This window comes from Anomaloglossus baeobatrachus, chromosome 1 (assembly GCF_048569485.1).
Source record: "Anomaloglossus baeobatrachus isolate aAnoBae1 chromosome 1, aAnoBae1.hap1, whole genome shotgun sequence".
Classification (NCBI taxonomy): domain Eukaryota; kingdom Metazoa; phylum Chordata; class Amphibia; order Anura; family Aromobatidae; genus Anomaloglossus; species Anomaloglossus baeobatrachus.
In genome coordinates this window covers 647,594,310-647,608,923 of record NC_134353.1, presented here as the reverse complement: position 1 = coordinate 647,608,923, position 14,614 = coordinate 647,594,310, and the positions used below count along the sequence as shown (strand labels likewise).

The window sequence follows — 14,614 nt, the reverse complement described above, 5'->3', positions numbered from 1 at the left end:
GTCAGTGTCTACAGTCAGAGCTGGCAACCGTGCTTTACGGCTGCTAGCTGTGTGACATGTAGCAGAGCTGGATGTGTCGCCGTGGGACGTGTGGATTACGCCGGAGCTGCAGGGTGTTGGGGGTAATAAATTGGTGAACGAGGACGCATTTGTAATTTATCCCAAATAAAGGATTTTTTCTCTGTGTGTTTATTTATATCCATTTACAGGTTTGTGAGGTGGGTATCTCACAGACGCCCGTGCGATCACAAACCTATTACCCCCGACTGGCACCGCATCACGCCTCCGGGAAGAGCCGGTAATGTACCGGGATTGGCACATCTAATAGATGCGGCAATGCCGGGCAGCTGCAGGCTGAGAATATACCAGCCCCCGGCCGGCATGGCTGGGGATGAAAATTAGGGGGGGACCGCACGTCGGTTTTTTAAATTATTTATTTAAATAAAAAAAAGGAAAAAAAAAGCCGGAGTCACACGTGCGACGGATACACTGCTCTCCCTGCCCACAGGACGTCCTGCTGCCTGTGATTGGTTGCAGTCAGCTGACACTGCGCCGGCGAGCGGGCAGGCAAAACAATGAATGTTGAATTGTCGGCTCCGGAAGAGAAAAGCGCGATCCGGAAGGAGTGTGCCGCCATGCCAGTGAGTATACCGCGCGCGCTCCTACCTTCCACAAACGGTTTTAATCTCCGTATTCCGGTCCCCATTGACTTATAAGGGTATCGGATTCTGGAGCGGATCGGACTTACTTTTAAGCCTGTCAGTGATCCGCCAGCCCCGGTTATTTGGCGTTCGATCCACTCTACTAACGAGATGTCGTTGGGGTCACGGAATTCGTGACGCACATCCGGCCTCGTTAGCGACGTCGTTGCGTGTGACACGTACAAGCGACCGCTAACAATGTAAAATACTCACCAAATCGTTGATTGTTGACACGTCGTCTATTTCCCAAATGTCGTTGCTCGTGCAGGACGCAGGTTGTTCATCGTTACTGAGGTAGTACACATTGCTATGTGTGATACCCCAGGAATGACGAATAACACCGTACCTGCGTCCTCCGGCAACGAGGTGGGCGTGACTTTCATGCGGCTGCTCTCCGCCTCTCCGCTTCTATTGGACGCTTGTCATGTGACGTCGCTGTGATGCCACACGAACCGCCCCCTTAGAAAAGGGGCAGTTCGCCGGCCACAGCGACGTCGCTAGGAAGGTAAGTACGTGTGACGGGTACTAGCGATTTTGTACGCCACGGGCAGCGATTTGCCCGTGACGCACAAACGACGGGGGCGGGTGCTTTCACGAGCGACATTGCTAGCAATGTCGCTGCGTGTAAAGCGGCCTTAACAGCTGAGGTTACCACTGAGATATTTTCCTTTAAATTTAAGCAATTTCAGTAGCTTTCCTGTTTTTCCTTTCTCTACTCGATTACTGTCTCTTTCTTGAGATTGTGGATTAGAAGAAAAAAAAAAAGATTGAGGACTTTTTTGTAATTTTCATATATTCTTTAGTTCAAGCAAATAATACTCATTGTACATTTTGTGTACATCTATAACATACACCAGGCTGGTTCTATAACTTAAAGCACCACTGCAGCGTTTTGTTTTTAATTTCACCACTGCAGTGGTGCTTTAAATGTAAGTCCCTTGCCCCCTGTCCTATACTCCCCTGCCACCGTATTCACCTTTTTCCAGCATTGCTCCCGTCGATCTCTAGCGATTTGTGACCGGTCGGCAGTTCCAATGTTTCACTAAGTGTACCGGAGGCCACAAATCAATGCAACTCTATGAGACACTTCTGGCCAGTCAGTAGTTACAGGCACAAGATGGTGCCATGGGCCAGAAGCGGTGCCGAAAAACGGTGAAGGCGGCTGTAGAAGGATACTGGTGACAAGGGACTTACATTTAAAGCGCCACTCCAGGGCTGAATAAAAAAACAAACTCTGGAATGGAAGATGATTTGAAATTTCTAAACTGAAATTATATAAACTATATTCTTATGTATTTAATCTTCCCCTCTGTGGTTACCCATTTGAAATCCAAAAGACGCAGAATGTTCTTGTTGAGCTCTTTCTCTACTTGTAGAAGCCTCTCGATTAGCCACTGCAATATTACGAAGTCGTACTCCATCATACATTCCCTGCAGCTTATTATACTGGCGATTCCGCTCCATTAGCTTTTCTGACAGTTCACTATATTTTCTTTTGTATTCCTCCAGGATTTTCTTTAGCGAGTTCACTTCCCCCTTCATGGCTACTAACTCTGAATCCTTGCTTTGAATTTGATGAGCATATACTTTTTCCACTTGTTTCAGATGTCCTTCTGCTTGGCTGTAGTTATACTCCTGATACAATCGCTCCTGGTAAACCTGGTTACAAAGTCAAAGGATGCACTAAGTGATGAGAGTCAGTAACACTATCAGAGTATTCGTACAGTTTTTTTCAGATGGAGAGATACCGGTCGTGTGCACCCAGTCTAAAGATAAGTGTATACAAAGTCTTTGTCAGGCATATTCCTACTCGAACCTGCCTGTAAAAGCACCACAAAAAATAAATACAATGTAAAAACTACATTGGTGTGCCCATGTTCAGTCTTTTGTCACATCTTTTATCCTCTTCAGGCTCAGGAAACCATGAAGTAATAAAAGTAGCATGTTAATATCTGTGGCGGCTTTCACAAGATCTAACTTTAAATTATAAAAGTGAGTGAAATTGGATGAGTGGAATGCGATAAAAAAAAAAAAATCACATTCCACTTAGATTAATGTTATTGTATGGGGCCGTTCCAATCTGCGATTTTTTTCTCAGTCGGAATATGACTGAGAAAACTATCGCAGCATACTGTAACTGTCAGTTAGAGATGTATCACTCGCACCCATACAAGTCTATGGGTGTGAGTGAAACATCGGACTGCACTTGGGTCACATCCATGTGCAGTGCGATATACTCACAAGCTGACAATGGAGGAGATGGAGATATTACTCTATCCTTCTCCTTCACAGCGGTGATCCGATCGCAAGAGCAGATCACAGTCACATGACACTCTGCTCACACTCGCAGCAGAGCCTGAGCCGAAGGTCATTAGCATATCACATCCAATGCTCTTGCATCGGACACTATACGCTTGTGTGGCCCTAGCCTAACAGGCACTCAGAACAGTGGCATAGACTTAACAAGGAGAGCAACAAAAGCACAGTTTAAAGAAAAAAAAAAAACCCAAACAATACAAAACTGCACCTCTTGACAAGAGATTTATTATACCAGAACATTTTTTTTTTTTTTTAAACCTTTGCTCATACTAATTCAGCAAAATGTACATATATACTAACCCCTTCATGACCAAGAACGTGCCTGTACTTCCTTGGCCGTGTCTGTCCCTATAATGTGTGCTTGTGCGGCGAGCCTGCATTATTTCCTGCATGACTGCTGCTCTGATCAACAAACATATGCAGCTAAGGCTGCTTTCACATCAGCGTTTTTTTGCCTGATGGCAAAAAAAAAAACGCAAAGCGCATCTGACCGGATCCTGCGGATTGTACGTGCAACGCATGCAACCGCAATTGTTATTTACCGGATCTTTATACTTTCGATGGATGCAGTGGGATACAATTTATCGGCCGGCACTGGAGTCAGCTGATTGGGAGTCAGCTGAACTGATCTCACAGCCCGCACACGCTGCTATGTATGCAGGTTAACAGCAGTCACTGCCTGCTGCCAATCACGTGTGACCGTGTGCAGGCTGTGTGGTCAGGAGTCAGCTGAGGACTCCAGTATCGGCCGATTACTTGTTGTGTATCCCTCTGCATACATCGCAGCGTGTGCGGGCTGTGAGGTCAGCTGAGTTCGGCCGGCACTGGAGTTAGCTGATCTGAACTCATAGAACAAGTAATCAGATCAGCTGACTCCAGTGTCGGTCGATTACTTGTTCTGTGTTCCGCTGCATCCATCGCAGAGTGTGCGGGCTGGAGTTCAGATCAGCTGACCTCACAGCCCGCACACGCTGCGATGGATACAGGTGACACAGAACAAGTAATCGGCCAACACTGGAGTCAGCTGATCTGATTACTTATTCTGCTGGCTGTGTGGTCAGGAGTAGGGATGAGTGAGCAGTAAAATGCCCAGGTGCTCGATGGGCGAAGCACATTTTTTTTTGTTTTTTCTTTAATTCATTAAAAAAAAAAACCCCAAACACATAACCTTAACCCTAGGGTTAGGAGTTAAAAAAAAAAAAAAAAAAAAGTGGGCTCCCGCTGCATTTTCTATTGCTAAGGGTAACCCAAGCAGCCAGTGGCTGCTAACCCCCACTGATTGGTGTTCCCTTCACTTGTAATTGAAAATCCAGGAAAGCCCTTTATTTTTTTTTAGTTTTTGGGCAAAAAACTTTAAAAAAAAAATGACATGGGCTCCGCCCTAATTTTGTATGCTAGCCAGGTACAGCAGGCAGGTACGGGCTGCCCCCAACCCCCAGCTACCTATTTGTACCCGGCTGGGAACCAAAAATATAGGGAAGGCCTTTTTAAATATTTCATAAATTTCATGAAATAATTAAAAAAAACAAACTACATGGGCTTCGCCCAATTTTTGTGTCCAGCCAGGTACAACGAGGCAGCTGGGGATTGGAAGTTGCGCAGGGTGGCCCAAGCTTTATGGGCCCCCCTGCTGCAAATTGCAGTCCGCAGCCGCCCCAGAAAATGGCGCTTTCATAGAAGCGCCATCTTCTGGCGCTGTATCCAACTCTTCCATGGCCCCTGGTGCCAGGTGGCATGCTGGGTAATAAGGGGTTAATACCAGCTTTGTTTTACCAGCTGATATAAAGCCCGAGATTCTTAATGTAAGGCCAAATTTGACCCAGCCATTAAGAATCTCCAATAAAGGGTTTAAAAAAAAAAAAAAAAAAAAAAAAAAAAGACACCACACATAGAAAAAATACTTTATTAGAAATAAATAAACAGATAGACTTAAAGAATCCATCTTTATTACTTCCGCTCACCCCTCCATGATCCTGGTCTTCTTTCTTCTGTCTTTTTTCTTCAACTGATGCAGATGCACTAGAAAACACAGGGGGAGGAACTACTTTCTGGGCATGCTCAGTACTGAAAACAGGATCCTGCCTACCAGAATGCGGTGACTTCCAGTAGAGCAGGATATGGCTCATAGAAAAGCATTGCAGTTAGCGCCGCAATATGAAGGATCCAGTGACATGCAGTATTTTGTCGGAGGTCAAAAACGTTACAAGTAGTGTTTTTGAAAAAAGCTAAAATACTGCATCACACCGGATCCAGTGTGTGCGGCACGCAACCGCAAGCGACCGCATCTTGCCATGACGCTATTGCAAATGCATTGAAATGACAACGCATTTGTAAAGGATATGGTCATATGCGTTTTGCGTTTTTTTACCGACCGGCAAAAAAACGCTGATGTGAAAGCATCCTAACAGGTGCAGTTGGATCTCTGATCCACCCGCGGCTGTTAACCCCTTAGATTGCGCTGTCAGAGTTTGAAAGCGCAATCTAATGCGCTGTTCCCCACTGCCATCGGCGGCTCATGACGCGGTCAAGGGGTGCCAGTTGGTGCCATGGTAGCGTGGGGTCAGATGATGACCCCTGTCATTGCCATGACTTTTTTCTTGTGAGTTCCGGCAGAGCGCCGACGCTCACAGGAGAACAGCATTTCTACTTATCAGAGTGATGCTGAAGCATCGCTCTGATCAAGAGAAGCGATCGGACTGTGCTGGCATAAAGTCCCTAGTGAGACTAGTAAAATCAATAAAAAAAAATAAAAATATGAAAACAACCCCAAAAAAACCAAAAAGTTCAAATCAACCCCCTTTTGCCCCATTGAAAATAAAATAAAAAAACCCCCACACATACAGTTAGGTCCAGAAATATTTGGACAGTGACACAATTTTCGCGAGTTGGGCTCTGCATGCCACCACATTGGATTTGAAATGAAACCTCTACAACAGAATTCAAGTGCAGATTGTAACGTTTAATTTGAAGGTTTGAACAAAAATATCTGATAGAAATTGTAGGAATTGTACACATTTCTTTACAAACACTCCACGTTTTAGGAGGTCAAAAGTAATTGGACAAATAAACCAAACCCAAAAAAAAAATTTTTATTTTCAATATTTTGTTGCGAATCCTTTGGAGGCAATCACTGCCTTAAGTCTGGAACCCATGGACATCACCAAACCCAGGGTTTCCTCCTTCTTAATGCTTTTCCAGGCCTTTACAGCCGCAGCCTTCAGGTCTTGCTTGTTTGTGGGTCTTTCCGTCTTAAGTCTGGATTTGAGCAAGTGAAATGCATGCTCAATTGGGTTAAGATCTGGTGATTGACTTGGCCATTGCAGAATGTTCAACTTTTTTGCACTCATGAACTCCTGGGTAGCTTTGGCTGTATGCTTGGGGTCATTGTCCATCTGTACTATGAAGCGCTGTCCGATCAACTTTGCAGCATTTGGCTGAATCTGGGCTGAAAGTATATCCCGGTACACTTCAGAATTCATCCGGCTACTCTTGTCTGCTGTTATGTCATCAATAAACACAAGTGACCCAGTGCCATTGAAAGCCATGCATGCCCATGCCATCACGTTGCCTCCACCATGTTTTACAGAGGATGTGGTGTGCCTTGGATCATGTGCCGTTCCCTTTCTTCTCCAAACTTTTTTCTTCCCATCATTCTGGTACAGGTTGATCTTGGTCTCATCTGTCCATAGAATACTTTTCCAGAACTGAGCTGGCTTCATGAGGTGTTTTTCAGCAAATTTAACTCTGGCCTGTCTATTTTTGGAATTGATGAATGGTTTGCATCTAGATGTGAACCCTTTGTATTTACTTTCATGGAGTCTTCTCTTTACTGTTGACTTAGAGACAGATACACCTACTTCACTGAGAGTGTTCTGGACTTCAGTTGATGTTGTGAACGGGTTCTTCTTCACCAAAGAAAGTATGCGGCGATCATCCACCACTGTTGTCATCCGTGGACGCCCAGGCCTTTTTGAGTTCCCAAGCTCACCAGTCAATTCCTTTTTTCTCAGAATGTACCCGACTGTTGATTTTGCTACTCCAAGCATGTCTGCTATCTCTCTGATGGATTTTTTCTTTTTTTTCAGCCTCAGGATGTTCTGCTTCACCTCAATTGAGAGTTCCTTAGACTGCATGTTGTCTGGTCACAGCAACAGCTTCCAAATGCAAAATCACACACCTGTAATCAACCCCAGACCTTTTAACTACTTCATTGATTACAGGTTAACGAGCGAGACGCCTTCAGAGTTAATTGCAGCCCTTAGAGTCCCTTGTCCAATTACTTTTGGTCCCTTGAAAAAGAGGAGGCTATGCATTACAGAGCTATGATTCCTAAACCCTTTCTCCGATTTGGATGTGAAAACTCTCATATTGCAGCTGGGAGTGTGCACTTTCAGCCCATATTATATATATAATTGTATTTCTGAACATGTTTTTGTAAACAGCTAAAATAACAAAACTTATGTCACTGTCCAAATATTTCTGGACCTAACTGTATTTGGTATTGCCGAGTTAAGAAATGCCCAATCCATCAAAATATAAAATTAATTAATCTGATCAGTAAGTGGTGTAGCAAGAAAAAAATATCAAAACGCCAGAATAATGGCTCATGCGCACATAACTGCAGAGTATTCTGCAGTGATTTGACAGCACATGTGCGCTTCAAATCGCTGCAGAAACACTGCATAATGAATGCAGTATTTTTGTTAAAAAAAAAAAAAGCTGATTTCATGCGCTCGGGATGCTGCCCCCACCATAGACAGAGCGGGAGCTGCATCCGGAACGCACAAATAATTGACATGCTCATTTTATGAACGCACGGATTTGGGTCAAAATTTTAGCACCCAAATCGCTGCGTTCAAAATAGCATCGTGCGCATGTGTCATGCACAATCTTCATAGATTGTGCAGGGGACGTAGGACGCATGCATTTACGCTGCAGTGCAATACGCAGCGTAAATGCATGCAAGTAAGCAATGTGCGCACGAGCCCTTACGCTTTTTTTTTTTTTTTTGGTCGCCACTACATTGCACTAAAATGCAATAACAAGTGATCAAAAGGTCGCATCTCTCCATAATTAATTGTATTATTAAACACACCAGCTCAATACGCAAAAAAATAAGCCATCATTGAAGCCCAAATCCCGAAAAATCTGAATGCTATGGGTCTGGTGCCAAAAGAGCAATTATTTATTATTTTTTTTATTTTTTCTTTTACAATCTTAATTTTTTTTTTCACTACTTGCACTTTTTTTTGCAATTTTACAGCAGTTGGATTTTTTTTCCCGTTTTCCAGTACAATATGGAGTAGAATGAATGATGTTCAAAAGTTCAATTCATAATAGAAAAACTCTGGCACTCAAATTTATTGTGTGAAAATTTATTATTCCTTTTATTTTTCTTTCAGGTATAAACATTCAAAACAAACTTTTCGGCATAAGCCTTCTTCGGCGACTGTAACTATACAGAATAAGATTGTATAACATACCATTAAGTACCAAAATAAAATGCATGGTAAGACATAATATACCGTATTTTTTCGCATTATAAGACGCACTTTTGTTCCCCCAAATTTTGGGGGAAAGTAGGGGGTGCGTCGTGTAATCCGAATATACGGATTATATGCTGCAGGGCCCAGGGGCAGTGCGAGAATCTCTGGAGCGGTGCTGGAGGCTGGTGGAGGCTGCAGGAGACATCTCCTGCTCCCGCTCTTATAATATGCGCTGCCGCTGTCCATCACCGTGGTGCTGAAACCGTACCGCAGTGATGGGCTAGGGGAGCGGCACATATTATATGTGCCTGCGCCCCCCTTTGATGGCATATACCCCCCCCAGTGTTAGATATGGCCCCCATGCTGCTGCCATCCTAAAATAATAAAGCTTTACTTACCTCCTCCTCCGCTAATCTCCAGTGTCTCCCCGGTCTCCCTGCTACTGCTGTGATCAGGCACGCAGAGATGATGTCACTCTGCCGTGCCGATCACATGACCGGCACCGAGAAGCAGGAAGTGCAGGAGCCCAGCAGCACGGAGGGAGACACGAGGGAGGACAGCGCTGGAGAAGGTAAGTAAAGAGTTTTTTATTTTACTATGGGCAGCAGCATGGGGGCCATATCAAAGACAGGGGAACATGTGCCATCCATAGGGGGCCATGGGCAGCACAAGGGGACATTTGCCATCCATAGGGGGCCATGGGCAGCACAGGGGGACGTGTGCCATCCATAGGGGGCCATGGGCAGCACAGGGGGACGTGTACCATCCATAGGGGGCCATGGGCAGCACAGGGGGACATGTACCATCCATAGGGGGCCATGGGCAGCACAGGGGGACGTGTGCCATCCATAGGGGGCCATGGGCAGCACAGGGGGACGTGTACCATCCATAGGGGGCCAAGGGCAGCACAGGGGGACGTGTGCCATCCATAGGGGGCCAAGGGCAGCACAGGGGGACGTGTACCATCCATAGGGGGCCAAGGGCAGCACAGGGGGACGTGTGCCATCCATAGGGAGCCAAGGGCAGCACAGGGGGACATGTGCCATCCATAGGGGGCCATGGGCAGCACAGGGGGACGTGTGCCATCCATAGGGAGCCATGGGCAGCACAGGGGGACGTGTGCCATCCATAGGGAGCCAAGGGCAGCACAGGGGGGACGTGTGCCATCCATAGGGAGCCAAGGGCAGCACAGGGGGACATGTGCCATCCATAGGGGGCCATGGGCAGCACAGGGGGACGTGTGCCATCCATAGGGAGCCATGGGCAGCACAGGGGGATGTGTGCCATCCATAGGGGGCCATGGGCAGCACAGGGGAACATGTGTCATCCATAGGGGGCCATGGGCAGCACAGGGGGACATGTGCCATCCATAGGGAGCCATGGGCAGCACAGGGGGACGTGTGCCATCCATAGGAGACCTGTGCCAGCTGCAGGAGATGTGTGCCATCTATAGGAGACCTGTGCCAGCTGTAGGAGATGTGTTCCATCTATAGGGGAAATGTGTGCCAGCCATAGGGGACGTGTGCCATCAATAGGGGACATGTACCATCACTGGGGGACATGTGGCATCACTGGGGGACAAGTGCCATCACTGGGGGAGGTGTGCCATCACTGGGGGACGTGTGCCAGTATAAGGAGGCTATATTCAATATAAGGGGGCCATATCCAGATTAAGGGGGATAATTTTAGGATGGGGGGGCTATGAGGGACATATACCTTATATGATTTGTTAGACGGACACTGGCATTATAAGACGGACCCCATTTAACATTAAAAAAAAATAAATTCTCTTTTCCTTCACCAAATTCGGGGGTGCGTCTTATAATCAGGTGTGTCTTATAAAGTGAAAAATACGGTATACAGAGACATTTTTGTCTCTCTGTTTTCTTCATTTACCTGTTTGCTCGCATCACATTATTCACTTTAATACACTAATGGCCACTTTACACGCAGCGACATCGCTAACGAGATATCGCTAGGGTCACGGAATTTGTGGCGCACATCCGGCCTCGTTAGTGATGTCGTTGCGTGTGACAGCTACGAGCGACCGCTAACGATCAGAAATACACGTCATTCATTTTCAAAATATCGTTGCTCTTTCAGGACGCAGGTTGTTCATTGTTCCTTGTTCCTGAGGCAGCACACATCGCTATGTGTGACACCCCGGGTAGACGAACAACAGCGTTCCTGCGTCCTCCGGCAACGAGGTGGGAGTGACGTTCATGCGGCTGCTCTCCAACCCTCTGCTTCTATTGGTGGCCCGCTGAGTGACGTCGCTGTGACGCCGAACGAACCGCCCCCTTAAAAAATAAGTTGTTCGCCGGCCACAGCGACGTCGTTAGGAAGGCAAGTATGTGTGACGCGTACCGGCGATATTGTTCGCCACAGGCAGCGATTTGCCCGTGACGCACAAACGACGGGGGCGGGTGCTTTCGCTAGCGATGTCGCTGTGTGTAAAGCAGCCTTTATATACGAGCAACCTTCTATTGTGGTTTTCACAGGATGAAATATTGTCTCTTTATTATTGTTTCTTCATTATAGGGGATTTTCTGTTTTGACATAGAAGCCCCCTTTATTGTTTTGTGGAATCTTCAAATGTCCTATCTTAGTCCACTAGGTAATTGAATTTATTACTATTTCTTGTTTTTTCTTCGTTGTCAAACATCCAGATAATATTATGAGATATATAATTTTCCCAAAATTTATTTAATCGAAATTCATTGTTATTGACATGCTATAATGTCTCTGTATATATTATCTTACCATGCCTTTTATTTTGGTACTAATGGTATGTTATACAATCTTTTTATGTATAGTTACAGTCACCGAAGGTGGCTTATGCCGAAACGTTTGTTTTGAATTATTTTTCTTTCAGGTATAAACAAAACGAAAAAGAAATTTTCACACAAATTCGAGTGCCGGAGTTTTTCTATTATGTTGACTAATTTTCTCCTGAGCACCGGTTACACGGTGAGCTGAGCCATACTCCTGTTCAAAAGTACAACTCGTCCTGCAAAAAACAAGCCCTCATATGGCTATATTGCCAGAAAAATTAAAAAAGCTATGGCTCCTGGAAGAGGAGGAAAAAAATAAAATGAAAAACTGAAAATTGTTTTCTACTACTAATGTGACAGCCTTTCATTTGTCCTAACTATTCCTAACACTTTCCCAATATACTTCTGCTACCTACCCTGCTCCTGTAAGCTTCCAGCCTGGAGACCTGAATAAGGGTACCTTCACACTTTAGCGATGCAGCAGCGATCCGACCAGCGATCTGACCTGGTCAGGATCGCTGCTGCATTGCTACATGGTCACTGGTGAGCTGTCAAACAGGCAGATCTCACCAGCGACCAGTGACCAGCCCCCAGCCAGCAGCGACGTGCAAGCGACGCTGCGCTTGCACGGAGCCGGCGTCTGGAAGCTGCGGACACTGGTAACTAAGGTAAACATCGGGTATGGTTACCCGATGTTTACCTTAGTTACCAGCTCACACCGCTTAACTTAGGCTGTGCAGGGAGCAGGAGCCGGCACTGGCAGCGTGAGAGCTGCGGAGGCTGGTAACGAAGGTAAATATCGGGTAACCACCTTGGTTACCCGATGTTTACCTTAGTTACAGCTTACCGCAGGCTGTCAGACGCCGGCTCCTGCTCCCTTCACATTCAGGATTGTTGCTCTCTCGCTGTCACTCACAGCGATGTGTGCTTATCAGCGGGAGAGCAACAATAAAAAAACGAACCAGGGCTGTGTGTAACGAGCAGCGATCTCACAGCAGGGGCCAGATCGCTGCTGAGTGTCACACACAGCGAGATCGCTAATGAGGTCACAAAAAACGTGACTCAGCAGCGATCTCAGTAGCGATCTCGCTGTGTGTGTGAAGTACCCCTAAGGCTGGTTTCACATCAGCGTTTTTATTTTAACTGCAGCGGCACAAATGGATTTTTTGCCGCAAAGCCGGATCCTTTACAAATGCGTTGTCATTTCAATGCATTTGAAATGGAATCACAGCAATATGCGGTCACATGCGGTTGCGTGCGGCACACACTGGAGCCATTGCTTTGCAGTATTTTACCTTTTTCAATAACTCTACTTGCAGTGTTTTTGTCTTCGGGCAAAATACCGCATGTCAATAGATCCGTGAGATTGCGGCGGTACCTGCAACGTATTTCAATGGGTGCCGGATCCTGCTGTACCGGAAGTCGCCGTATCCTGATAGACAGGATCCTGTTTTCTGTACTGAGCATGCCCAGAAAGCAGCCTGGCATGGTCAGTACAGACATCTCTCTCGCTCTCTCTCAGACAGAAGACCAGGATCGTGGAGGAATAAGAGGGAGTAATAAAGATGGAGTCTCTAAGTGTGTCTGTGTATTTATTTCTAATAAAGTATTTTTTCTCTGTAGGACATTTTTTTTAACCCTTTATTGGAAATTATTAATGGCCGGGAAAAACTTGGCCTGATATTAAGAATCTTGGGCTTTATACCAGCTGGTAAAACAAAGCTCGTATTAACCCCTCATTACCCAGCGAGCCACAGTCACCAGGGCAGCTGGGTAATGTTGGATACAGCGCCAGAAGATGGCACTTCTATGAAAGCGCCATTTTCTGGGGCGGCTGCAGACTGCAATTCGAAGCAGGAGGGCCAGAAAGCTTGGGCCACAGTGAACTGCGGATTCCAATCCCCAGCTGCCTAGTTGTACCTGGCTGGACACAAAAATTGAGCGAAGCCCACGTAGTTTTTTTTAATTATTTCATGAAATTCATGAAATAGTTATTTACATTTGAGAATAGGTGGTTAACCTTTTTTTTTTTTTAAATTACCCCCTCATGGGACTTGAACCTATGACCTCTTGATCCTCTATTTAAAATATTGCAACCCAATAGTATTGCAGTGTTTTGCAAAATAGAGAATCGCTGATGAAAACTCATAGGAGATTTCAAATTGCAGACATGAAGACCTTCAGAGAGCTCCCCCCAGCTGCTATGGGAACTGATGATGCCCGACAAGTATGTCACTCAGGGTGATGTCCGCCATCTTGAAGACTGTTAAACGATGCACTGATTCATTCTATTTACCTGCAGATATAAGGTAATTTGCAAATGGCATAAAACACTTCCTGGCCACCTTACTGAAAGCTTGGCTACCAAGAGGAAATTAAAAGTAATATCCTTTCAGAAGCAACTGGCTTTCAGTCACTGGAGTGATACACTGAGCGGCTGCAGTGACCACACACTATACTGCGAGTTCCAGCCGTTGGCCACAGTCACACTTGCGAGTGACTGGCGCAAGTCTCGCATCGAATAACCTGGCACAGCTGCATACTCTGACAGGAGCATATCACATGGAGTTGACCAGCTCCTGTCAGGAGACTATGCGGCTGCGCCGGGTGATGCGATGCGAGTCACTCGCTAGTGTGACTCCGGCCTTAAAAGGGACTCTGTCACCAGGTTTTTGCCACCTAATCTGAGAGACCCTGATTCCAGCGATGTGTCACTTACTGGGCTGCGCAGTGTAGCTTTATAAAATCACTGGTTTATTAGCAGATTTCCATTAGAGGACTGCTTGGCGTGCTGCCAGGTAGTCCAGCAGCTGCATGAGACCGTTATAACCCTGCTCTACATTCCAATAATGGCTAGATCTGCAGCAGAGAAAACAGTGATTTTATCAAAATGACACCCAACAGAGCAGTAAGTGACACACCGTTGGAATCACGGTCTCTGTCTCTACATTATGCTGCTCTCAGATGGGGGAGCTAAAACCTGGTGACAGAATCCCTTTAATCTCTCCCTGGCACTATGTTCGACAGACAGCTTTCTCTGCACAGATGTAATGAGGTGAACGCAATGTCCTGGGGATGGAATACATCTGCTGCTCGAAGCATAGCGAGTGGTGACAGTAGCCCCTCAGTGCATCTCCTCTATAGGGTGCTTTGCACGCTGCGATATCGTTAGCGATGTGACACGCCAGATCACAGATAAGGTTTGCCGAGATCGCACATGTGACCGGCGCTTAAAAAAAAAAAAAAGACCTATGTGCGATCTTGGCAAATCTTATCTGCGATCTGGCGTGTCACATCGCTAACGAGATCGCTACTGATGTTGCAGCGTGTAAAG

General features: G+C 46.0%; 1 protein-coding gene across 1 annotated transcript in view; it reads right to left on the bottom strand.

The window, feature by feature from the left end:
* The window catches only part of CCNB1IP1 (cyclin B1 interacting protein 1), a 43,075-nt gene that overhangs the window by 26,913 nt on the left and 1,548 nt on the right, over window positions 1-14,614 (bottom strand). The window contains exon 2 of the mRNA XM_075319756.1: window positions 2,021-2,360. Coding sequence (XP_075175871.1) covers window positions 2,021-2,360 — 340 coding nt within the window. The remainder of the gene's footprint in view (window positions 1-2,020; window positions 2,361-14,614) is intronic.